Source organism: Balaenoptera acutorostrata, chromosome 10 (genome assembly GCF_949987535.1).
Source record: "Balaenoptera acutorostrata chromosome 10, mBalAcu1.1, whole genome shotgun sequence".
Taxonomy (NCBI): domain Eukaryota; kingdom Metazoa; phylum Chordata; class Mammalia; order Artiodactyla; family Balaenopteridae; genus Balaenoptera; species Balaenoptera acutorostrata.
Window position 1 is genome coordinate 46,610,436 of NC_080073.1, and position 26,703 is coordinate 46,637,138.

General features: G+C 50.9%; 1 protein-coding gene across 3 annotated transcripts in view; it reads left to right on the top strand.

Annotated features, from left to right (window-relative positions):
- GASK1A (golgi associated kinase 1A) overlaps positions 1-26,356 on the top strand; it is a 77,320-nt gene extending 50,964 nt beyond the window's left edge. For 2 of the 3 annotated variants that reach the window (XM_007193466.2, XM_057555544.1), the window contains 5 exons: positions 1,865-3,133; positions 19,416-19,538; positions 21,348-21,451; positions 22,070-22,276; positions 26,106-26,356. In XM_007193466.2, coding sequence (XP_007193528.2) covers positions 1,910-3,133; positions 19,416-19,538; positions 21,348-21,451; positions 22,070-22,276; positions 26,106-26,139 — 1,692 coding nt within the window. In that variant the 5' untranslated portion in view covers positions 1,865-1,909 and the 3' untranslated portion in view covers positions 26,140-26,356. Of the gene's footprint in view, positions 1-1,864; positions 3,134-19,415; positions 19,539-21,347; positions 21,452-22,069; positions 22,590-26,105 lie in introns of those variants that run through there. The other variant, XM_007193465.2, reaches the window with a different exon arrangement.
- The last annotated feature ends 347 nt before the right edge of the window (positions 26,357-26,703 follow it).

Sequence of the window (26,703 nt, forward strand, 5' to 3'; positions counted from 1 at the left end):
CAAAGAATATATTTAACTGAAGAACTAAGACCGAACAAATGTGAGTATTGGAGTAATAGGGTAGAAGGGACATGTTTTATATTCTGACAATATAGAAATGACACAAATAGAAAACTTTGGAAGGTGAATGAGGGAAAAGTGGGAGAAAGAATAAACATGCTGTTTGTGAATAATAGCTGGGGACCAAAGAATATCATTTAAAGCTGACAAAATATAGTAAAAATGTAAGCATTTTTAATTGTACAAAGGTAAACATTAAAAAAGATAATACTAGTGATTAAAATTGAATAGCAAAAGAATGGTAGGGAATGGGGGAAAAGGAAATAATTTTATGATTATTCTTTCTAGGGTTTAAGAGCTGCTGTTTAAAGAACTAGACATTTAAGGGCATATAATCATAAAGGTAATCATTAGGATCCAAATCAAAATTTCCTAAATGTTATAAGAAATATATACCACAAAACAAAGTAAACATAACTGAAAACATAGTGAAAGACGTCAAAAATTATAAATACAAAAAATATACCATAAAATATTACGACAGAACAAAGACTAAACGTGTATGGAATCTCAAGTAATGGAAATGGGCTAAATCCACCCAGTGAAAGAAGAACAGAGAGCTGGGCCAGGTCAGGTGTGGAACCAGAAGCTTCAGGAAGCTGGGCAGGTGCTCCCTGCTGTTTAGGTTTCTGGTTTGCAGCTGTTCCTTCTCTCTCCCTGCATACTGGCTCTCAATAGCCTATGGCCGCTGCTGTCATCGTTAGCTGGGCAGCCGTGTGCCCCTGATCTCAAGTTCACGAGCAGAGCAAGCCAACCTTGCTGACTTGTCACAAGCCTTTGTTCCCGGGGCAAGGTTGGGGCTGAGGAGCTATTTGGCGCAGTGTAGATCAGGGTCCAGGATGGCCCCGTCAGCTTTGGTCAGGGTCAGGGTGCCTGGACTGATGTAGCTGCTGGGGTGTTGTAGGGGATGGGGATGGCGCCTCAGGCTCACAGTTAGGGGGGCTCCAACATACAGTGGCTTAAACAGCTTTTGCCAGTTCTGCTCCCAGGGGGTCATGCAAGCTCCCAAGTTCCTTCCTTCTGGTGGCTCCACGGTGCCCAAGCATCAGAATCACCCGGAGAACTTGTTAAAACACAGGTTGCTGCGCCCATTTCTGATCTAGTGGTTCCGGGGTAGGACCTGCGAATTTGCATTTCCGACTAGTTTCCGGGTGATGCTTATGCTGCTGGTGCAGAGATCACATGCTGAAAACTCACTGCCCCAGGCTGTGTCCTTGCCAAGACGTGTGGAGCTGGCACTGCCACACCTGTGTGCCCAGAGAGGGGAAAGCCGGGGCAGCCAACTTCCTTTTGGCTGCTTTGGGCCATAGGCAAGGACTTAGTCCCAGGGTCACACTTGGCTGCTAGGGAGGCCGGGCAAGGTCATCTGTAGCTGGGTGGCCGTGTGCCCCGGAAAAGGGAAGAGCGTGCTTGTGGGAGACGACTGCAGGTCCGCAGAGTGGGATCACGTAGAGGTGAAACGACAGGGGCCGCACTTAGTGGTGGGGGAAGATGGGGAAAGGCTCTTAGTGTGCTTGGTGACTAGAGTCATAATGGCAGTTTATTCAGAGAGGAGAAGCCTAATCTGCCTGCAGGCATCGGCCAGGGCTGTCCCGGAGACAAAGCAGGCTGAGCTTTGAAGCAGGAGCGCAGTTGGCGGCTCCCATGCCTCTCTTGAGGACAGCTAGGTGCTACTCCACCGGGCTCTGCTCTTTTCCCGCTTCGTTCACCCAAGATGTTCCTTCATCCACCGTCCTGTTGTTTTGTGGGTTATGGCTGATGTTTTCGCAGGTCTTAAGCTTTCTTTTTCTACCCCGTCCCCCAGGCATCTTGGCTCTGGAGAAAGCTGCGTGGCAAGAGGCGGCTGGTGATGGCATTCTGCCTCTTAATGGCTCTGTCTGTGGTGACTGTCACCCGCTTCCCTCCACAGCACCCAGCCGCCAGCCCAGACCCTGGTCCCGTGGAGCCCCAGCGGGTAACTGGTGCCCCTGCCCCCCAGAGCAGGCAGGCTCTGAGCTCTGGCTGGAGGCAGCGGGCAAGAAACCTGAGGTTCCGGAGAGGCTGGGCCTTGCCTGGGAGCTCCATCCTGGTGTGTGCTGAGGAGCAAGGCCACGGAGGGAGCGTGGACAGCAGGCGTCCAGGGAGGGTCAAGAGGGGCATTACTTTGGTACCTCCAGGAGATTTGAGACTCAGTACCCGGCATCTGGTGCTCCTGAGGGAAGATGAGGTCAGGGGTCCAGGAGCCAAAGACCTGGACCTCCCCTGGCACAGTGGTCCCCTCTGGGAGGCACAGAGTGAGACGGGCACCCCAGATGGCCCCCTCGCAAGACACCACATGGCAGCATTACAGACTTGGAGAGCTACTACTGGACCGACCCTCCGGCCTCATCCAGCAGAAGGCAGGGATCTGCCAGGAGTGAGGAACAGAGCCTTGACTGGTGGACGACAAGCAGGGGGTCCCGCCCCGGCCACGGGGGCTCATCAGTGGCCTGGCTCTGTTGGGGAGCTGCAAGGATCTGTGTGGTGTGACGCTGAGACCTCCAGGCTGTCGAGTGGCTTGAGGACCAGCGAGCAGGTGCCCCCGTGGCTCACAGAGCAGGATGTGCAGACCCTCCAGCTGCTGGCGCAGGGGCAGGTGGTGGGCAAAGCCAGGGTCCCTGGCCACGGGCAGGTGCTGCAGGTTGGCTTCTCCGCCAAGGGTGCCCTTCAGGACCTGTCTCCAGGGCTCAGCCACCTCTGCTCCCAGGGGCTCTGTGGCCTGATCAAGAGGCCTGGGGACCTGTCTGAGGTCCTGTCCTTCCACGTGGACCGCGTGCTGGGGCTGCGCCGGAGCCTACCTGCCGTGGCCAGGCGCTTCCACAGCCCCCTGCTGCCCTACCGCTACACGGACGGTGGCGCAAGGCCCGTCATCTGGTGGGCACCCGACGTGCAGCACCTGGGTGATCCAGATGACGACCAGAACTCGCTGGCCTTGGGCTGGCTGCAGTACCAGGCCCTGCTGGCACGTGACTGCAGCCAGCCGGACCAGGCCCCATGCCTGGGCATCCATCACGCCGAGTGGGCACGCCTGGCACTCTTCGACTTCCTGCTGCAGGTAAGTGGGTCCAGGCGGGGCGGGGGTGGGGAGCAGTGGAGGTAAGGGATTTGAGGTGAATTGAGACGCCGGAATTGTCCACTTGAGGATGGACGGTGACTTTCCCCATAGTCCTTGTCTTTTGATCACCAAGCACCCGTTTTTGTTATTTTTCTGCCTCTGAGTTCATTCATCCAGTGGTGTGCTGGAACGAGCTCATGTCGGCTCACAAGAATTTCATGACCTGGCTGTGAAACACAGGCGTTATTAAAATTTAAATTATATAAGCTCACAATATAGTAAGTTATATTAGAAACAAAGGTAATAAATACTCCGAACTCATTGCTTCATAATTATTTTACAGTGTACTATTATCTGAGCTCTTGAGGTTTTTTGCATCTACCTAGTAAATACTACATAATGCTGAGTTACTGCATATCTCTTGCTAGCTCCACATTCATCCATGTTGGTAGCTTGAAACTGGCCAGCGTAGGAGTATTTACACCAAGGGAATCAGCAAATGCTACAAATCAGGACTCCTCCCTATTCCCTGAGAGCTGGTTGTTAAACATTTATCAGCACGTTACTGTTTGTAATGTTTTATCCTTGAATCAAGAAGGATTCAAGATGGTTGCATAATTAGAAAAAGAAAGTCTAGGTGGAGGAGAGACAGAATGGGAGAGGGGAGAGATAAAGGGATGATACTGGTCCAGCTTGGGCCCTGAAGAATGAGGAGGAAGCCACAGGGCCAGCTGAGGTCCCTGCTGGGCCAGGAGTTAACCCTGGAGTTTTTTGGGGTCCTGGAGAAGGGGTTGGCGGTCAGGGTCCTGGAGGAGGGGTTGGCGGTCAGGGCCCTGGAGGAGGGGTTGGCGGTCAGGGCCCTGGAGGAGGGGTTGGCGGTCAGGGTCCTGGAGGAGGGGTTGGCGGTCAGGGTCCTGGAGGAGGGGTTGGCGGTCAGGGTCCTGGAGGAGGGGTTGGCGGTCAGGGTCCTGGAGGAGGGGTTGGCGGTCAGGGCCCTGGAGGAGGGGTTGGCGGTCAGGGCCCTGGAGGAGGGGTTGGCGGTCAGGGCCCTGGAGGAGGGGTTGGCGGTCAGGGCCCTGGAGGAGGGGTTGGCGGTCAGGGCCCTGGAGGAGGGGTTGGCGGTCAGGGCCCTGGAGGAGGGGTTGGCGGTCAGGGCCCTGGAGGAGGGGTTGGCGGTCAGGGCCCTGGAGGAGGGGTTGGCGGTCAGGGTCCTGGAGGAGGGGTTGGCGGTCAGGGCCCTGGAGGAGGGGTTGGCGGTCAGGGCCCTGGAGGAGGGGTTGGCGGTCAGGGCCCTGGAGGAGGGGTTGGCGGTCAGGGTCCTGGAGGAGGGGTTGGCGGTCAGGGTCCTGGAGGAGGGGTTGGCGGTCAGGGTCCTGGAGGAGGGGTTGGCGGTCAGGGCCCTGGAGGAGGGGTTGGCGGTCAGGGTCCTGGAGGAGGGGTTGGCGGTCAGGGCCCTGGAGGAGGGGTTGGCGGTCAGGGCCCTGGAGGAGGGGTTGGCGGTCAGGGCCCTGGAGGAGGGGTTGGCGGTCAGGGCCCTGGAGGAGGGGTTGGCGGTCAGGGCCCTGGAGGAGGGGTTGGCGGTCAGGGCCCTGGAGGAGGGGTTGGCGGTCAGGGCCCTGGAGGAGGGGTTGGCGGTCAGGGTCCTGGAGGAGGGGTTGGCGGTCAGGGTCCTGGAGGAGGGGTTGGCGGTCAGGGCCCTGGAGGAGGGGTTGGCGGTCAGGGTCCTGGAGGAGGGGTTGGCGGTCAGGGCCCTGGAGGAGGGGTTGGCGGTCAGGGCCCTGGAGGAGGGGTTGGCGGTCAGGGCCCTGGAGGAGGGGTTGGCGGTCAGGGCCCTGGAGGAGGGGTTGGCGGTCAGGGTCCTGGAGGAGGGGTTGGCGGTCAGGGCCCTGGAGGAGGGGTTGGCGGTCAGGGCCCTGGAGGAGGGGTTGGCGGTCAGGGCCCTGGAGGAGGGGTTGGCGGTCAGGGCCCAGGGGTTTACAGGGGGACTGCAGGCACCAGCTATTTACTAAGTGACCTGTGAACAGCCAGTGTGACTGTTCCGGCACCTGTGAGCTGGATGTCAGCCGTGGAGACACGCGTGGGGAAATGTGGCCAGAAAGAAAGACAAAAAACGATTAGAGCGCAAAGCAGGTGGATATGTGTGCTAAATGCACACCAAGCCAGCCCCCACTTCTGTAGGGACCCCTGTTGAGGAAAGAGATCAATACTAGCCCTAAATTTACCTACTGGGGTGAGTGGACGCACCACCGAACGAGTTCAGTGCCATAACCAGGTAGCCAGGGGCTGATGCACCCTCTTTGGTCCATATAAGGTTGGTTCGAAATGTGTTTTAGAAAATTCTCAGACCACATTTAATACTTTGGAGATTTCTCATGAAAATCCCCCTTCCTTTGAAACACTGGATGGTTTAGTAACATGGGGCCTTCATTGCCATGTGGCAGGAACCCTCCTGAGCTGAGTAGCTGCTGCCCCCTTTAAAGGCTGCCAGACTCTCCTTCTGGCCGAAGACCACACCTCTTGACTGTCTAACACCCACCCCCAAACGCTTGGATGTTACCTGTCTGCCTGTGGATGTTTGTCTCCAGTCACCGGACTAGCTGGGCTCCCACGATACTCGCAGCTGCTCTAGTCCTTGTCTCGTGGCTGCCCTTGTGGAGGGAGGAGTGTGGGCCCTGGTGCTTGGCATGGGCTTTGGCATCAGGCATACCTGGGTTTGAACCCCCTGCCCACAGGCCACTTGCCACTGTGTGATGCTGAGAAGATTAGTTTGCCTCTCTGAGCTTTACTTCTCTCACCTCTAAATGGGACTGGGTGTCCCAACCTTATGCCCTTGGGCACCTGGTAGCCCTGAATTGCCAGCACCTGCATCTTCGGGCTTGCTCTGGGCCCTGAGCCTGCTTTGCCCAGGGTGTGACAGGCTGAGGGCTGGGAATTAATGCCCTCCAGACAGTGTGACCTGCCATCTAGCCTGGGATGGAGGGGTTTCCCAGACCACAGACTTACAGTCCCGGGCAAACTGGGAGAGCTGGTCATGCTCCCTCCAGGAGCTGCCCTTCTGTGACTGATGGGAGCTGGTGTGTAAAAGCCCCGGCTCCCTGACTGGCATAGCTCTGTGGTGCGTATTCCGTATGTCTCTCAGTCCCCTACCAGGACCGAGCCCTAGTTAACCCACAATGGTCATTGCTGGCCCTCCCTGTCTCCCTTCCCTACTCCTTGCTTGTGTTTTTGAATTAGCTCGCAGATAAACTGGTTTTGCTTTGAATTCTTGTCTCAAGGTCTGTCTCTGGGGGAGCCCGGCTTCCATCAGATGATAACACTGACCTTGTGTGGTTTCTGCATGCAAGATCATTCACGTAATGTACTTCATACAGCGCCTGGCGGGTGGCCCAAGCTCAATAATAAACAGGCACTGTCTCCAACACTTTACAGGAATTAACTCATCCAATCCTCATGGTAACCTTACTAGAGAGATACTACATTTCTCCGTATTTTGAAGTTGAACAGTTGAGGCCTAGAGAGGTTAAGTTACTTGCCCAAGGCCATGGCTAGTGGAGCTGAGACACAGCCTGGACGGTCTGACTCCAGAGCTTACCCACTTACTCACAGAGTCCTCTTCATCTAACCATGAATGAGGGCAGGAAAAGGGGGTGCTTGCAGGGATGCCTCGGGGCTTTGAGCTCGGAGGCCCCTCCTTGCAAAGCCCCAGTCCAGCTGATGTGCACGCAGCAGCTTTCTGCCCACACAGAGCCCCTCTGTCCGTCTTTGGAGGCTGTGGTGTGGAGTCTTTCCCCAGCTGCCAAGCCCTGCCATGGGGGTGGAAGGTTCAACAGCCAAAGCACACGCAGGTTGGGTGTGTGGTCAGACGCAACTCGGCTGGCCTCGTGCCACCTCTTCCTGGGTTTGCTGAACACCAGGCAAGTCAAACACCCCTGTCTGGAGGATGCCACCTTCCTAGAAACCACGGGCAAGTTGGAGAGAGGTGGGGCTGTGGGTTTCCCAGCCCAGGAACCTGAGGTCCCTTCTGACCAGAAGCCAGGTACAAACTCCACACGCAGCCCACTCTGCAGTTTGCTTGCTCGTCTGTTTTGTCTCATCCAACCTAAACCCTTGTTATTCTGTGTTTATGTATCACAACATAACATTTGCCCAGACACAAAATACACAAACACTGTACTCAGACACATTCCTCGTACCCCACAAACCATACCCTGTACTTTGCAAATCCCCCATAACACTGTGCATTAGTGATTGCTGAAATAATGCCATGTAACAAACCTCTCCAAAACTCAATGGCTTGAGACACCAGCTCTTGATTTCTTGCTCCAGGGTCTGTGGGTCAGCTGGGCTCAGCTGAGCTTGGCCCCAAGCTGTGGGTTCAGGCCTGCTTGTCGTTTCTCATTCTGGAGCCCAGGCTGAAGAGGCAGCACCACCTGGAGCAATCCTTCTAATGGGGAGTGGAAGAAGCCCAAGGGCTCAACCAAACTGCAGAAGCACATTTAAGGCCTCTGCTGATGTCACTTCTGCTAATATTCCCTTGGCTAAAGTTAAGTCAATGGCCAAGCCCAATGTCAGGGAAGGGAAGTACACTCTGTTCAGAGTAGAAGGGGGACAGGAGCAAATACTTGTTAGACAATAGTCAAATCAGTCACACACACCCCCAAAACATACACTGTACATGAACTTACACATGAACATAGCCACATACATGCTATAGCCACATATGTGCACACCATTCACATCAACCCACATACTCTCCATGTGGTGCCCAGACACTGCTGTGGGCAACTGGGGCTCCATCCCGCTGAGACCTTTGGGGGAGTACGTAGAAAACGCCTCAAGTCGTCCCACCCAAGGGCCAAAGAAGCTGGGCTGTTCACCCACGAACTCCCAGCCATCACTGGTTGAGACTGCTCCTGAGGGCATTGACTTCCTGGAGCCTCTGGACTGGTCCATGCTCCTGCAGCCAGAAAGGGGCAAAGGCAGAGAGCTGCAGGCACTTGAGGTAGAAAGCCATCAGTATGCACAGGAGTGGTGAGTGCCAAGGAGCGGGGGTGGGTACCGATAGCATCTGCTGCTCCCAGTGAATGATAAGTCAAAACCAAGTTTCAGCAGGCTGGCGTGACCAGGATGGTGTTGTTGATTAATAAACTGGTTTCTCTAAGAAAGATAAAGGACTGATAGTGAGTGGGTGCCCTCCCACCCCACCCTGGGCTGTGTCTTCGGGAGAAGTAAGACCAAGAGAGACGGTCAGTGAGAAACTGGTTGTACTCGCTGGACACAATGGGTGGGAGAGTGTGTATGTGTGTTGCTGGGGGGAAGGGGCTCAAAGAGCTCTACTTGCCTTCCCGCCAGGGCTACTTGCTGCCAGAGTTGCATGCACTCTGGTGAGAGACACAAAGTCCTCCTCCTCTTGGGACGGTGAAGGTGGCACAGCCAACCGCGTTTGGGAGGAGCTATGACCATCACATCCGCCGTAAGCCAAATCCAACACAAGGGCTGTCGTGCCTGGACCCAAGAGGGCCTTCTACCCAGAGGCCAGAGGGAGAGAAGGAAGTGCTGGGGGGTTGGGCACATTTGCATTTTTCCCTTTTAGACAGGCTTCTTTTCTCACGCCCTGCTTCCTCTTAGAGGGCACGTGCTTGGCTCGACTGGGTGAGAAGCTGTGGAGAACTCGGACAGCCTGTGAGAGAGTAATGTTCGCTCACGGAAGTCATTCTGCAGCTTCTGCTTATGAAGGGCCTTCATGTTCTGGAAAGTCCAGACCCCAGGAAGCCTCGGCTCCCACCAACCTGGTCCAGGCCGCCATCTTTTCTTACCTGGACTTGTCTCCCTGCCTCCGCTTATGTCCCCCTCCAATCCAGTCTCCTTACAGAAGCCGGAGTGATGTCTTGATTTCATTTCCCCCAGGCAGACCCTGAGACCAGGATTCCACTGTGGTGGTTCATCTGCAAGGGGACCCCAGGAAACACCTGTAGGGAAGAGGAAAGTGAGATGGAGGGAAGGCAGCCAACAAAGGGCATGTCAACAAGCAGGTCACCACTGTGGGTGACTGGGGCTTAGTTCCACAGTAAAAGTCTGAGAAATGGTATAAAATACACATTCAGAGTTAGCCCACAAATAGGTGAGGGATGCGAGGTATTTATAGCCAAATCTCCCCTTGGTCTTTGGCTGAGGGCTGTTCCTAGAGGTGTTAATTCCCTGGCATTTGGAGAAAGCCCCTGGGCAAAGCTTACAGCAGCTGGAAGTTGGAGGGAGACCTCTGAAGTTCACAGACAACTGGTCAGGTAGAGAACATACCTCTTTTACGATTGTAAATCAGATTGTGTTACTTCCTCGTTAGATAAGGCAAAGCATCTCAACGCCCTCGGTATCAGGTTCTGCAAGGACCCACGTGATCCATCCCTGTCTGCTGTCTCTAGCCCCGCCTCTTGGCACGTGACCTCGGTCAGTTTCTTCAGGTGCAAGGGCCTCTAGCTCCGATGTACCTCCGACTCCTCCTCCCCGGGCCTCAGCTCTCCTGACTCTACTTCCCCGTTGCTATCCTCTTTCTCCTTCGTGCTATCGTATCTATTTCCTTTCTGACTCCCAGCACAGTATATAAGTTTTATTTTATTTATTTGTTCATTTCTGTCTCTGTGTTTTGTTCACTACCACATCCCCAGCACCTAGCACAGGGCCAAGCTCTTGGTTTGGTCCTAGATAAGCACTTGTTGAATGAGTAAATGAGTGGATGAATGGATGAACAAATCAATGAATGAATCCAGGGTCTCTGTATGACTTCCTATCTAGGTGCTGCTGTGTTCTTCTTCCTCAAATACCACTCCTTCCTCTAGACTGAAAAGAATCCCAGGGGCTTCTCCATTTCTTTTCGGGTCTGGTAGAGAATCTTAGAGGCAGAAAACAATGTGAGAGTCATTTGTCCAGCCCTTGCCTCTGGCACATAATTAACTTATTCATCCAGAACAGATGACAGCATAAAATGCTGCCTGACGTCCTCCACATCAGGTCCTGTGCCAGCACTTAGCATGTGTTGATGCATAACAGCCCTAGGGGGGGCACAGTATTTTTAGCTCCTTTCCACAGGTGAGGAAACAGGTTTAGAAGGGCTAAGGAACTTGCCCACAGTCACGAGGCTTTAAGTGTTGGAGCTGGGATCGAATCTAGTGCGGTTTGGCCATAGAGGGCATACCCTTGCCCTCTTTGCTGACTTAACTGACTCTGGAAAAGTCATTTCTTCTAGGTCTCTTCTGGGTAAGGCTGGCCCATTTCCTTCCTGGGGAGCCGGGTTCAGTCATTTGTGATCCTGTGTGTGTTCCTTATTTTGAGTTCAAGTCTATGGTTCATGGCATCTCCTCTGGCTTGGGCTCCCTGGAACATCAGGTGTTGTGGCAATTAGAGAGGAGCCCAGATCCGTGACCACTGCCGACCTCTCAGGCTTCCAGCCGGTGACATGAAATATAATAGTAGCTACCGTTTATGGAGTGCCCACACATGAGCTCCTTCAAGTCCTACAACAGACCCAAGAGATGGGTGCTGCACTCCTCCCTCCTGCACAGACAGTGCAGCCAACGATGGAGGGGTGAAACAGCCCGCCCGGACAAGGGTGTTTAAAGGGCGACATCAAGCTTCTTTACATATGTTTAAAAGCAGGACCTCGACTAGGGTGAGGTGTGATGGGCAGAATTCTAAGATGGTCTCCAAGATAACCACCCCCCTTAGTGTTAACTCCTGTCCTTGAGTAGGAATGAGACCTGTGAATAGATGGAATATCATTTCAGTGATTAGGTTATCAATCAGTTAACTTTGGGTGTTTTTTTAAAATTGAAGTATAATTGACCTACAACACTATGTTAGTTCCAGGTGCACAGCATAGTGATTTGATATTTCTGTACATTACAAAATGATCACCAAGATAAGTCTAGTTTCCATCTGTCACCATACAAAGTTATTACAATATTGTTGAGGTTACTAATCAGTTAACTTTGAGTTAATCAAAAGGGAGAGTCTCCTGGGTGGGCCTGAGCCAATCAGGAGAGTCTTTCAAAGACGAAGCATCAGAGAGATTTTCCTGAGGGCCTCGAGGAAGAAAGTAAACAGCCTCGCTATGAACTGCCTATGGGGAGGGGCGGCCTCTGGAAGGACCCTGAGATGTCGGGGAACATAGTCTTACAACCAGGAGGAATGGTTTCTGCCAACAACCAGACTGAGCCCAGGAGGGGAGCCTGAGTTACAAAAGAGATGTAGCCCCGCCTTGAGTTCAGCCTGAGACCCTGGGCAGAAACGGGAGGGACTTCCGACCCACAGAAACTGAGTTAATGAGTCATTTTTAAGTGACTAAGCTCGTGGTCATTTGTTATGCAGCAATAGAAAGTGAGTTCATGAGGCAAGGGAGGGGCCCCAGGTGCAAACATTTTAGGAGTGCCCGTCTCAGGTGCCGAGCCTGCTGTGCATGTCCCTGACATCGAGAAGCACTTTCTTCTGCCTCACCCTCGTCCTGCCTCTTTTTAGATTTTTTTTTTTAATCGTTCATATCCTTTGCCCCATTTTCTGTTGGATTGTTGGTCTCTTTCTTAATGACTTTAAGAACTTTATACAGATTAAGGAAATTAGTCTTTTGTTTTCATTGCATTGTAATATTTCTCTCAGGTTCCATTGTCAATTAAACTTTGTTTCTAGTCTTTCTGCCTTGCAGAAATTTAAAAATTTTTTTAATGTTGTTTACATTATCAGGTTTTTCTTTTATGATTTCTAGATTAGTGTATTATGTTTTAAAGGGCCATCCTCATTTCAGGGTTATTTAAAAAATTCTCCCAGGTGTTTACAGATATTTTTGATCCATCTGGAAGTTATTTTGGAATAAGAGATCAGGTGCAAAACAATGACTTTTTTTTTCAGATGGCAACCCAAATGTCCCAGCACCATTTGTTGAAAAATCATTCTTTCCCCCAATTTGAAATGCTGTCTTTATCATATAGCCAATTCCCATATGTACTCAAGTCTATTTCTGGACTCTTCTGTTCCAGTAAAGGGTCTGTCTATTTATGTGTCAGAATCACACTGTTTTAATGATCATGCTTTATATTTTAAGTTAATAACTGGGAGTGCTCGGTCTTTCTCATTGCTCTTTTTTAAGATTTTTCTGATATTCTTGCATACTATTCTTCTGTGAAATTAAGAGTCAGCTTGTTACTTCCTTTGCCTTCCCAAGTCCTTTTGGGACTTTACTGGAATCAAATTAAATTTGCATGGACTAACGTAGAGAGAATTTACATCCTAAAATACGGGGTCATTCTAGCCAAGAACAGGCTATGTCTTTCCATTTATTCCTGTTCCGCAGAAGCATCTTGACGTTTTCTTGTGCTAGATCTTCACTTCCATGTTGGGGTGATACTGTTATTTCATCTTCTTGTGACCACTGAAAATGGCCTCTTTCCTTCCATTATATTGTTACTGACCTGGGTTCTTGGACTCTTTAATCAATAGAAATTTTTTTTTAACATCTTTATTGGAGTATAATTGCTTTACAATGGTGTGTTAGTTTCTGCTTTATAATAAAGTGAATCAGCTATACATATACAACAAAAAGACAACCTTCAGAATGGGAGAAAGTATTTGCAAATGAAGCAACCGACAAAGGATTAATCTCCAAAATATACAAGCAGCTCGTGCAGCTCAATATCAAAAAAACAAACAACCCAATCCAAAAATGGGCAGAAAACCTAAATTAATAGAAATTGATAAGAAGTCAGATGAGAAATTCAGGCAAGGCTTTATTGGAGCTCGTGCTGCAGCAGCACACGGGAGCGAAAACAAGAAACAGGTGCCCTTGCTCACTTCCCAAGGCGAGGGCGAGCTGGTCCCTTAAATGGGGTGAGGCTGGGGGCGGATGGGTGGGTTGGACAGGAGGTGTAGCTTAGGTGGTCTGCACACCCCCTTGGTGGTGCTGTGTGCAGGGATCATGCGTGCGGGGGCCCTGCTTTTGCTCCCGGCACCTCAGAAGTGGCAGTTGGTTTGTGATCTTTTTGTATCTTATTGTTCATAATTTGCCCCACTGAGCCTGTGTGCAGCTATTTTTAGTCCCTTATAGTTTCTTTGTATTGCAAGCACTCTGGTAAAGGGTCCCAGGTCCCAGCCTATCTCAATATGTTCTGGCCCGTAGCTCTTGGCCTGTGTGAAGGATATTATGTTTGTGTCACAGTTGGTTACTGGCCCCTTGCCCACTTCGTACTGCTTCTAACAGTGGCTTGGTTTATCCCCTGGGTTTTCCAAGTATACGATCATTTCTTCTGTAATGAATGCACTTTGTCTTCTCATTGCCTCTTCTTTCTTTCTTCTTACCTCACTACAATTGTGGTGCCTCTAGATTAATGGTAAATAGTAATGGGATGATGGACTTGACTTGTTTCTATTTGGGACAATTTCTAGTGTTTTGCCATTAAACATCATGCTGGCTTTTGACTGAAGAACTATTTGCTATTCTTGCTTTATTAAGAGTTTTTCTTGTCAGGAATGGGTGTAAAAATTATATCCAATGCCCTTTGAGTGTCCATGGAGGAGCTCACAATACTCCCCCCTCTAGTGTATTGATGTGGGGAGTTTTTGTGAAAGGTGTTCCCATGGTGACTCATCCCAATTTTCTTAATTGGAACCTATTTTGCTGTGGTGGATTCATCTTTTCACGGCTGCTGGGTTTTTTGTTGATGTTTAAAAGGTAGGGTGATCTACAGAAGTCTTTTTAGATAAGATCTAGCTCTTCTCAGACCATCTCCTCAAAGCCCACCAGCCAGTCTATTCACCCACATCCAGAGCTGGTGCTGAGACCTCTGGCCTCAGGCTTGGGGCAGATGAGGCATCCAGATGTTCCTCCCCAGGGCCTCCGGGAAGGTTGCCCTCTGTCAGGACACAAGGGGAGCACTGCAGAGGGGGTCATCAGAGGGGAGTAAGAGTCAGTGCCGAGTAACCCATTCCTCCCCCACCCCTGACCTCCCCAAAGCCTCACGAATTCTTTAACAGGCAGCCAGTCAGTGCGGGGCCAGCCTGCTGCCCTCCTTGGACAGAGATGCTGCCGCTCTGGGGCAATCTGGCAGTGAGCTGGCCCGGCCAAGAGCCACCCTTTCCATCCAGAAGAACCTGGGCCTGTGACTGTCCCCAGGTGGGGGGAGGGTCCTGCATAGGGGGCAAGGCCACCAGGGACAGCAGGCAGTTCTTCTGGAATCCACCAGACTCAGATCAGGCACTGGCTGAGGAACGCGTCTTGGCCCAGGAGCCTGGTGGATGGGTTAGAGGACTCGGGCCACCCCTCGTGCCCTGTGCTGGGCTCCTCCCAGACCTCCCCCCCCCCCACCCACAGCTGGGCCTGGTGTCCCTCTTGGCAGACTGCAGGGTCTTGTCCCACCAGATGTCCTGTTTGGGGGCCCCAGAGCCAGGCCTCCCCCTGAAGCCTTCTGGTGTCGGTATCCTGGGCAGGGATGTAGGGCTCACCTGACGGGCAGGCTGTCAGTGATCAGTCCTCATGTGAAGCACCCCCCGACCCCGGCCCCAGATCCTTCCTGCTGTCAGCCAGCCATGCGCTTCATTCATTCATCCTTTCACTCAAAAAACCTCAACTGAGTCTCGTTGTGCAAAACAAGTGCTGGGGATCAGGTTGAACCACATCTTCTTCTTTGCATTGGGGAGCTTGTACTCTTTGGTGCCAAAAAACATGTACCTGCCACCCAATCTGACTCAGTGGTCAGAGCCAGACTGCCTGGGTCTGAGTCTAGGCGCCACCGCTTTCTTTCTTTTTTTTTGGCCGCGCGGGCATGTGGGGGTCTTAGCGTGGCGTGTGGGATCTTAGTTCTCTGACCAGGGATCGAACCCGCGCCCTCTGCGTTGGAAGCTTGGAGTCTTAACCACTGGACTGCCAGGGAAGTCCCTAGGCGCCACCACTTTCGCTCTGTGGGACCCTAGGCACATTACTAGCCTCTGTGACTCAGTTCCCTCATCTTTGAAAGGGGGATAATAACCGTATCTGCCTCCTGGCTGCTGGGAGGGGTTAAATGAGTGGTGATGGATAAAGCACTCAGAGCGGTACCCAGCACAGAGTAAGGGCTTCACGACTGTTTAACTAGAATTAAACAAAAACTTCACGATCATCCAACTCTGCTAGGTTCATCAGAAAACCAAAACTGCAAAGGATTATCAGTTTTTCTTGGTAACTCCTCATTTTTTCAAAAAGGGGGAAAAAAATCAAATCCTGAAGTGATTTGGGAATGAAGCTTAAGCTTGGTCCTGCTTGACTACTGCAGTTTAAACTGAATTTCTCTTCAGTGGAAAAAAGTTCCCAGACAGCGTGGCAAATTAATCACACTGGCAACTGTGCCTGGCCAGCCCCTTCCTGTTCAGCATTCAAATGGGTGTAGATTTGGGGACGCCAGCGCCGCCTGTATCGTATGGGCTGTTATTCCTTGTAGCTTCCAGCATTTCAACTTGCAACGCTGCAGCGAGTTGAAATCTGCACAGGGTCAGGGAGCGTTTGGCAGGAGGAAGGGGGTTTGGCTGGCTGTGCATCAGGCATCACGTGAAATCCAGAGCAGTTACTGTATTTCAGTCTTGCTAGAACTGTCCTGGCATTTATTCTCCCAGCCAAAGAGGACTTGGTAGGTAGTGTCCATCTCACAGATTTGTCTGCACTCCAGAAACCAGGCCTGCACGTAGAAGAGAGTGGCTAGATTGTCATGATGCTGCTTTATTTCAGACTCTGGTTCTCAGGCCTATAACTGGGGTGGGGCCGGAGCTTCTGGAGGGAGGAACCCCTGAGATTCCTCCAGGCCTTTGGGCCTGTCCCTTCCAGGGCTCTCCAGGACAACCACCCTTGCTTTGTTTACATCATCACCTTGTGTGGTCCTCAGTGAGGTCCTGAGGGAGTATCACTGCCCCACTTTGTGGATGAGAAAACTGAGGCGTAGCGGGGTTAACTAACTTCCTTAGGTCATGGAGTTAGGACACAGTGGAGCCACGATTCTCCCCCAGATCTACTGGGCTCCAAACCAGGGTGACAGACATGGCCCAGATTGTAGGCCAAATTCCCCTCTCTGCGTTTCTGTATGGCCCATGAGCTAAGAATGGTTCTAGCATTTTTAAGTGGTTGAAAAGATCAAAAGAAGAATATTTTGTGACATATAAAAATTATATGAAATTAAAATGTCAGTGTATGTAAATAAAGGTTTTTTGGAACATAGCTATGACCATTTGTTTGCATATTGTCTAGAATACGTACAATATGCACTACAGAAGCAGAGGTGGGTAGTCGTGACAGAGACCGTATGGCCTCCAAAGCCTAAAGTATTTACTGTCTGGCCCTTTATAGAAAAAGCTTGCCGACCTCTGTTCTAAACCTCTGTGTGGGCAGCCTCAGAAGGCTCCTGCTGAGGAAGGCGTGTGTGTGAATGCACGGAGGAGGACCACCCTCACCCGCTAAGTTCTAGGACCATATGGAGAAATATGGGGGCATGATACTAGCTTCAGGTGGATTTAAAAATAGTTGGAGGGCTGGGAGGTCTCTGGGCCATGCCGCAGGGCTCCGTCCTCAGCCCTGTCCCGGTCAACGCTTCTATTACGAGCCTGAGTGAGGATATTGGGGCTCCGGTGGACCCAGCTGATTGCTCCCATTCCTTCTGCACAGAGCCCTGGTGTGATTCACCTTCCCCCCATGCCTGGGCTCAGAGGTCTGTGCACCCCTGGCTGCCACTGGCCCAGGGATGATCCTGTGTCCAAATATGGTCCAGTCAGCCTGAAAGCAAGGACTTCTATTCCATGATTGTTGGGGGATAGCTTCCTTTTCTCTCCTCGCCTCCCCGCCCCTCCCTCCCTCCCTTCCTGTGTCTCTATCTCCTTCTCCCTAGACATGAACAAGGAAAAACATACCCACAACAGCCACCTGCAGGCTTCCTGAGACAACAAAGGGATGTCCTTAACATTGTGCGGGTATAGTGAGAAGCAGAAAGAAACCCGAGTCCTTACCGTGACAGTAGGAGCTGCTAAATCCCCCAGCCTGCCCTATCACGAGACTTCCTGCGGTAGATGATCTTAATTTCCCCTACAGTTAAAGCCTTTTTGAGCCAGGCTTTTCTGTTACTTGTAATTGTTGTTATCCAAAGTCTGGGAGACCAAAGCAGTGACTGTGTGCGCCGGGGGCTCATTCATGGGCTCGCTGCCTGGACAGGACTCTGGCCGTTTGCCCCCGGCCAAGCTGGGTCTGTCCTCCAGCTTTGGGACAGTAGTTGGGACTGTTTAACACTGTCTCATTTCTGGACTCTGGTTTTGTGAGGTTGATTGGTGAATAGAGCTATAGTTATTTTCTGGCTTGTGTAGAAGGAAATCGATTTTGTATTTCTTCAGAACATATGAGAGTTTCCTACAAAGGGAGATGGAAATGGAGGGAGACCTTTTCCGGCCAGCGCTGAGCTGGGGCTGAGTGGGCTGCGAGGTGGCTGGCCCGGCTTTGATGAGTGCCGCATCCTGGGGGTTATAGGTTGTGTCGTCCCCCCAACCCTGCCCCCGTCCCCTCTGCCATTTGTGGAGGGGGTTGGCTGCATGTGGCAGAGGGAGGCACGATGGTGGTGCTGGCTAAAGCTGGATCAGGTCTGCGGCTTGGGTTGGCAGAACAGTGACCGCAGAGGATGGGTGTAGACCATCCAGACAGCCCCTATGCCTGCTGCTGCCTCAGTTGTTGTCGTGGAGGAGGAGGATGGGCTCTGAGACTTCTGGTTCCTCCTCTTCCTCCTTCACAGTTTTGAAAGCTCTTCTCCAGCCTTGACTAGTGTAATGATGGGGACCCCACTTGACCTCTAACTGGCTCACCCTTCCTGACCTTCAGGGAAGCAGGGCAGGATAACAGAGGGCACTGGGCTCAAGCTAGGCAGACCTCGGTTCAAATCCCAGCTGTACTGCTTTCACATGTATGACCTTGGGCAAGCCTGGGGTCAGTGTCCCCCTGTGTAAATGGGGACAGTAATGTTTCTATTGCAAGGCTGCAGTGAGGAGTGGGTGAGGAGATAGAGATGCGGCAGTGGTGCTGGTCATCTGAGTGATGTCTTCTGACCCCACCAATTCTCCAACTCCAACTGGGTGTACAATTTGATTCTGACACTATCCACCTGGACTCAATGTCAGATGCCGCAAGTGAAGGGCTCATTCCCACAAGACTGCTGATTCAGACGCCAGTCACAAATCCTGGGCCACCCGGACTTCTGACCAACTGGCTATAAATTGGGGGTTCTCATGACCCCCTCCTCATGTTTAATAATTTGCTAGAATGGCTCATAGAACTCAGGAAAACACTTTACTTATGTGTACTGGTTTATTACAAAGGATGTAAATGAACCGTCAGTTGAAGAGGTACTTGGGGTGAGGTCTGGAAGGGTCCCAAGTATACAACCCTGTATGTCCGCACAGAGTCGGGGTGCATCACCTTCCTGGCACGTGGGTGTGTTCTCCAACCTGGAAGCTCCCCAAATCTCACTGTTCAAGAGTTTTTATAACCCAGTTTCCAGCTCTCCTACTCTTCCCAGAGGTTGGAGGGTAGGGTTGAAAGTTCTACTCTCTACATGTCTATCTGGCAATCAGCCTGAAGTTACCTAAGGGCCCTGCTGAGTCACCTTATTAAACTCTGATATGGTCAGAGGGTTTATTATGGATAACAAAAGACACTCATATCACTGAGCAAATTGCAGGGGTTTTAGGAGCTCTGTGCCAGGAGCCAGGGACAGAGACCATATTTCTTATTAAATCACGTCATGATCATCTGTGAGGGAGTGTCATTATTCCCAATTTAGGCATCCAGTGTAAGAGGAGCCAGGAACACGAATGCTCTCCTTCCTGACTTTGATTCAGGCCTCCTGCAGGGCGAAAGCACTGTCCTAGAGGCAGGAGCTGCCTGGATGGTCATTAAAAGATTTTTATCTCTGTGAAGGGAGGAATCCCTGATGTAGCATTTGCTGATTAAAGAAAAAGTGGTCATGTGTGGGTCTCCCCAGGTAGACCAGACAGTCAGCCCCAGGCTGGAGCTCAGGGCCAGTGGCAGAGATTAAGCAGTGAATGTTGGGTGGAAATCCACGCAGTGTGAGCAGGCAATCCTGGTGCAGGGCAGGCTGGCTGAGGAGCAAGCAGAAGCCCCATCACAGCCGGAGGCCAGCAGCAGAGCTGACCAGCGCCTCAAGATCCCTGAAGACGGCCCCCAGCATGTGGCCCCGGGGCTCCAGCGGCCCAAGTGCTGGGCCCTCAGAGGACGGTGTCCCCACAGGTCCACGACCGCCTGGATCGCTACTGCTGCGGCTTTGAGCCCGAGCCCTCGGACCCCTGTGTGGAAGAGAGGCTCCGAGAGAAATGCCGGAACCCGGGGGAGCTGCGGCTGGTCCACATCTTGGTATGTCCCCAGGTCGCCCCAGACTCAGGTCTTCCTGTCTCCATCAGCAGATGCTGTTGGCAAGTGTCAGAGATCACATGACCTTGGGGTGTCCCAATCCTGTTCTTTTCAGCAACAGAACCCTTTAAATGTTTTCAGGAAGCCTTAATATATAGAACTGACACAGGTGGAGCTTTGGGGATGTGGTTTAGATACGTATGGGGTGTGGGCTGGAGCTGTTGTCACTAACTCCTCTGAGCCCTGAAGACTCCGGGGACGCCCTGAGGCCCCAGGAAGCAGACTGTGATAACTGTGTGTCTAGTAGGACGTCCTCAATGTGCCAGTAAATATGGAAATTAGGGCCTGGAGCGGGGAAGGGGGCTTCCCAAGCTGCATGTCTGGTTGGTGGCAGCGACAGGGCGCTCTCCTGGCCCCTGATGGCTCACAGGCTGGGGCCGTTGGAGGAACACTGTGCTGCCTCCTGTGGAAACTACAGCCCAGGGTGGGAAGCCATGTGCCGAGGCCATCGGTGAGAGGCTGGTGGGGCAGAACAGCCGCTTCTCCTGCACGAGGAGCAAAGTGCCACCCCGGGGAAGGGCTGCTCTGTCTTCCCCCAATGAGGCTGGTGTCCTCACCGCCTCACCTTGGCCAGCTGCTTTGGAGGGTAGCTGTCAGATGCTGCCCTGGGCTGAGCGTCAGGCAGCCCCACCAGCCCGCAGGCCAGGGCTGCCTCGTGGTGCTGCTGGGCGGTGGGAACTCTCCCTCCCCTGCCCCAGAGCCACCTCTCTCCTTCCCCAGTAAAAGGCAAATATTCCTGGGAGAGGGAGGGCTTTTATATCCATCCTTTACCCCTGGTGGGCAGCTGTCTCACAGATCCTTCCCGATAGCAGTTTTTGGAGGGAGGAGTCATCGGGTTTCGAGAAATAGATGATCCCTGGTGTGTGCAGGGGGGTGAGAGGTAGAAGAAGCAGAGAGAGGGGAAGCTGAGGTCCTGAAGACAAAAGTTCATAATTGAAGCCCAGGTTGCTGAAGAGAATTATGGGAAACTACCAGGGAATCTTGGCGAACGTGTAGGAGTGGAGTGTGTGCATGGGGGTGGGAGTAGCGGGCCGGAAGAGATGGCCTCCTGTTCCCACCATACCAGAGCTTTAAGGTGCTAAAGAATTCCCTGCTGCTGATTTTAGTTTTGAAGAGTTTTCGGAGACCCTAAAGCTGTGGGGACAGAGGACGGGCAGTGCTCCCTGAGGATGAAGGGTGCCTGTGTCCTCGCTGATGCTCAGGGGAACGCCCGGGACGGGCACAGGGGGCACGTGGGCGGGCACGCGTGTGTGAGGGTGCACGTGTGCGATACATCCCGCAGCCTCAGCCCCTGGGTGGGCTACCTCTGCCCCTTCCCATTCCCACCCGCGCTCCTCACCCCTTCGGCCACCAGAACAGGAATCAGTCCCTCTGCCTTGCAATTTTGCAGAAGGTGCTGTGGCTTGTGCCTACGGGTCCAGGTTTGAACCAGCCAGCTACTTATTAGCTGTGTGAGCTTATGCAAATTACTTCTTTGTGCCTCTGTTTCTGTAAAATGAAGCTGATATCAGTGGCCACCTCCCAAGGTTGCTGGGAGGGTTCGCTGAGAGGGTGCCTGGATTCCCTAAGCACGGCAGCGGCATGGGGTGAGCTCACTGCTCAGTGCGAGGGGACCCTCTGGGCGAGTAGCAGGGTGGGCGGTGGGACTGACAGCTCAGGGCCCCCCAAGCTGCTGAGCCCCAACAGAGTCCAGGGGCACCGGCTAGGCTGCTCCCTGACTCTCCTCTCTCTCTGTCCGTCTTCTTGCCTGAGGTCCGGAGCAGTGATCTCTCTCACCTGGTCTACATCGATAACGCCGGCAACCTTCAGCACCCGGAGCACAAGCTGAATTTCCGGCTGCTGGAGGGCATCGACGGGTGAGGGTCAGAGCGGTCGGGTGGAGGTTCAGGGGCTGAGGCTTGATGGCCCTGCTGTAGACCTTGAACTGTGGCTCTGGAGCAGTCCACAGTCCATCAGGCAGAAGCTGCTGGATGAGCCTCAGAAGGGGGTGAGGAGTCCTGGGAAAGCTGAGGGGATACAGCCAGCAGGCCCTTCAAGTCCATGATGGGCTGCCCCCTCCCCAGTACCCAGAGGGCCTCCTGGCCCTGCACAACATGGGCTGCCCTGCTGGGGAGTGGGCAGGCTGGCCCTTCCCTGGCAGGGAGCTAGCCTGGCAGCCACCTTCCCTGCTCACACCTGCAGCGGCTGGGCCTTCCTAGGGCTCCTCCTCACTTCACCCGGGCCAGCAGAGTGGATTCACCCACTCAGGGGGGTGGGACCCATCGCAAGCTCTATCCCCTGCCTGCTGTCACAGCAGAGCGGGTGGAAGGGTTCCTGGATAACTGGTTAGCAGGTGGCCCCGGAGACTTTGCGGGCTGGCTTTGTGGGTCCCCAGCTGTGCAAGTTCTGGCCGACTGGCCTGGCCTTTCACGGAAACTCTCTGAGATGGCTTTTGCTCTTCCTTTCTGTTATGGGACTGGGGGACCTTCCTCCAGGTTTCCTGAGTCTGTCGTGAAGGTTCTCGCATCAGGGTGTCTACAGAATATGCTGCTCAAGTCACTGCAGACAGACCCGGTGTTCTGGGAAAGCCAAGGCGGGCAACAAGGCCTACAGCGGGTCCTCCAGACCCTGGAGCGGCGAGGACAGGTCCTGCTGAGCTACATCCGGACGCACAACCTGACACTCTTCAGGGACGAGGGCCCGTAAGCCCCCCACGGTCTGGGCGGGACTCTCACCTCACTGCAGGGGGAAGAAGGGGGGGGGGATCTCACGACATGACCTGGGTGGATAAGTGCCCATCCTCACGGCCACATTTTCTTGGGCTCACCTGTCTGGAAGACAAAAGGGAAAAGCCAGACATCAGGAGGGCACCATGGATTCCACAGGACGTGTCATCTGCTTGGGATGGTGGAGGAGGTGGTGGGTGTTGGGTTTTCAGTCTCATCACATTCTTTTCTGCCTGCTCAGCTCTGGCTGTTTACTCCCTTGCACCAATAAATACACAAGAATGTTCTATGAACTGCTCCAGGTGCTGTAAAGTCATGCATTCCACATGCACATGTGGAGCTGGGCAACTCTGTGTGTGTGTGTGTGTGTGTGTGTGTGTGTGTGCAGAGGTGTGTAGGTAGTTGTGCATGTGTGGTATGTGTGTATGCCCGCATGCACACATGAGATGAGCCTGATAAAGGATCTTCACGGAGTTGTACTTGTGGCCCAGAACTGCTCTGGCTGAAAGTGAAGTCAGGTCCAAGAAATGAAACACTAAGCATTTTGTCTTTATAGGCTTTAGATGTTCAATCCTTATTCACTTATGTTTTTGGTTTAAGAATTATGAAAGTAGGGCTTCCCTGGTGGCGCAGTGGTTGAGAATCTGCCTGCCAATGCAGGAGACACGGGTTCGAGCCCTGGTCTGGGAGGATCCCACATGCCGCGGAGCGGCTGGGCCCGTGAACCACGATTACTGAGCCTGCGCGTCTGGAGCCTGTGCTCCGCAACAAGAGAGGCCGCGATAGTGAGAGGCCCGCGCACCGCGATGAAGAGTGACCCCTGCTTGCCGCAACTGGAGAAAGCTCTCGCACAGAAACGAAGACCCAACACAGCCAAAAATAAATAAGTAAATAAATAAAAAATAAAAATAAAGGAATTCCTTTAAAAAAAAAAAAAGAATTATGAAAGTAATACATGCTCACTAAAAACAGATTCATAAATAATAGAAGCATATAAGATAAAAAGTGAGAGTTCCAGAAACCCCCTAGAGATGTGATACGCATTTTATTCACACTCACACTGCACGCAAATGAAAATATAATAAAGTAGGATATCTTTGTTTGTCAACTCACTATTTGTACTTTACTATATTTACTATGTTCTGTATCTGCCATCTGGGTTGACCCAATTCTTATTCATGACTGCATGGAACTCCCAGGCAGGGACGTGTCATATTTCATTTAGCTGTTCTCATTATGATGAACATTTAGATGGCTCAGACTTTTCACCAATTCTGGACAATGCTGCCATGAACATCTTTGCATGGTGTGCAAGTATTTCTGCTAGCTAGGTTTCTATGGGTGGGTTTCTGCATCAAAGTATATGGGCATTCTTTATTTTCAGAGAAACTGCCAAATTCCCTCCAAAATGGTGGTGTCAATTTATGCTCCTACACAGAGGGTAGGGGACTAATTGTTTTCCCTACACCTCATCAACACTTGCTATTCTCAAACTTTTTGTTTTTAATTCATCTGATAGGGAAACCTATTTTTAATTTTCATTTTTTATTGAAGTATAGTTGATTTACAATATTGTGTTAATTTCAGGTATACAGCAAGGTGATTCAGTTATATATCTATAGTTTCAGATTATTTTCCATTATAGGTTATACAAGATATTGAATATTATTCCCTGTGTTATACAGTAAATCCTTGTTGCTTATGAGTTTTATGTATAATAGTTTGTATCTGTTAATCCCAAACTCCTAATTTATCCCTCCCCATCCCTGTTCGCCTTTGGTAACCGTAAGTTTGTTTACTATGTCTGCAAGTCTGTTTCTGTTTTGTATATAGATTCATTTGTATTATTTCTTAGATTCCACATATAAGTGATATATAATATTTTTCTTTCTTTCTCTGGCTTACTTCACTAAGTATAATATTCTCTAGGTCTATCCATGTTGCTGCAAATGGCAGTATTTCATTCTTTTAAAAAAAATATTTATTTATTTAGGCTGCGCCAGGTCTTAGTTATGGCATGTGGACTTCTTAGTTGCAGCATGCAAACTCTTAGTTGTGGCATGAATGTGGTATCTAGTTCCTCAACCAGGGATTGAACCCAGGACCCCTGCATTGGGAGCATGGAGTCTTACCCACTGGACCACCAGGGAAGTCCCAATATTTCATTCTTTTTTATGGCTGAGTAATATTCCATTGCACATGTATACCACATCTTCTTAAACCAAATCTCCTGTTGATGGGCACTTGGGTTGTTTCCATGTCTTGGCTATTGTAAATCATGCTGCTATGAACATAGGGGTGCATGTATTTTTTTAAGTATAGTTTTGTCTGTACATATGACCAAGAGTAGGATTGCTGGATCATATGGCAACTCTATTTTTAGTTTTTTGAGGAACCTCCGTACCGTTCTCCATAGTGCCTGCCCCAATTTACATTCCCACCAACAGTGTAGGAGGGTTCCCTTTTCTCCACACCCTCTCCAGCATTTGTTATTGTAGACTTTTTAAGGCTGGCCATTCTGACCAGTGTGAGGTGGTACCTCATTGTAGTTTTGATTTGCATTTCTCTAATAATTAGTGATGTTGAGCATCTTTTCATGTGCCTGTTGGCCATCTGTATGTCTTCTTTGGAGAAGTGTCTTTTTAGGTCTTCTGCCCATTTTTTGATTGCGTTGTTTTTGTTGTTGTTGTTGAGTTGTATGAGCTATTTGTGTATTTTGGAAATTAAGCCCTTGTTTGTCGCATCATTTGCAAATATTTTCTCCCAGTCTACAGGTTGTCTTTTCATTTTGTTTATGATTTCCTTTGCTGTACAAAAGCTTGTAAGTTTGATTAGTTTCCATTTGTTTAGTTTTGCTTTTATTTCTATTGGCTTGGGAGACTGACCTAAGAAAATATTGGTACGATTTATGTTAGAGAATATTTTGCCTATGTTCTCTTCTAGGAGTTTTATGGTGTCATGTCTTATATTTAAGCCATTTTGAGTTTATTTTTGTGTATGGTGTGAGGGTGTGTTCTAACTTCATTGATTTACATACAGCTGTCCAACTTTCCTAACACTACTTGCTGAAGAGACTGTTTTTTTCTTTTTCTCTTTTTTCCATTGTATATTCTTGCCTACCTCTGGATCTATTTATATTGTCTGATTTTTTTTCCTTCCACTGTCTCTTGATATCCTGGGAATTTTGGTTGAATGTCAGACACTGTGTATAAAATTGCAGAAGCTCTAAATGAGCCTTTAGCTTATGGCAGGCAGGTAGAATTAGGATAGATTGTTTTAATCCAATCACAGAATGGATTGGCTATCAGTGTTTATAAGATTTGGTTTACTTCTTTTTTTTAATAACTTTAAAAATAATTAATTAATTTATTTATTTATTTATTTTGGCTGTGTTGGGTCTTCGTTGCTGTGCACGGGCTTTCTCTAGTTGCCGTGAGCAGCGACTACTCTTCATTGAGGTGGCTTCTCTTGTTGCGGAGCACGGGCTCTAGGCACGCGGGCTTCAGTAGTTGCGTCATGTGGGCTCAGTAGCTGTGGCTCGTGAGCTCTAGAGCGCAGGCTCAGTAGTTGTGGCGCACAGGCTTAGCTGCTCCATGGCATGTGGGATCTTCCCAGACCAGGGATCGAACACATGTCCCCTGCATTGGCAGGCGGATTCTTAACCACTGCACCACCAGGGAAGCCCTGGTTTACTTTTAGTTCACTTTTATTCCTAGGGTGCAGGCCTTTAGGAGTTCCATTTGAAAGCGTGAGGTGCTTACCAGAGTCTCTCTCTCTCTCTTTTTTTTTTTTTTTGGCCACGCAGCTTGCGGGATCTTAGTTCCCCAACCAGGGATTGAACCTGCGCCCCCTGCAGTGGAAGCGTGGAGTTCTAACTACTGGACCGCCAGGGAAGTCCCAGGAGTCTTTCTTGTCAGGACTTCAAAACCGATTTTTATCTTCCGTATTTCTGAGGCCACAAAACTTCTGTTGGCTGCCACTTTCTGCTTTGTTTCTCTCAGTCTGCACTGTTTGCGAACTGGTGAATGCCTTGAGATAATAAACACGTCATTTTTCTGTACTACTGGGAGGATCTTAGCCTCTCAAGCCGTAGCTGTCTTAATAGCTTGGAACTCTAATTTTTGCCTCCTCAGACCCTCCTCAAACTGCTGACATCTTTGCTCAGACTCTGTGTCACTTAAAAGCGTTTCTTTGTTGCTTAGTCTCTTTGGCTGTACCATCCAAGAACCCACATATGCTTTGAGGGGAAAACAGCATAGAATGTGACTCACCTTAATTACTTTTCCGTATATCTCTAATCTCAGATCCTCAAGCTGTGACTGTCTTGATAACTCTCCAGTCCCCAAACAGATTTGTTTTAGTCCAGCCTTTTTAGCTGTTTTCAATGAGAGTTTTTTTTTTTC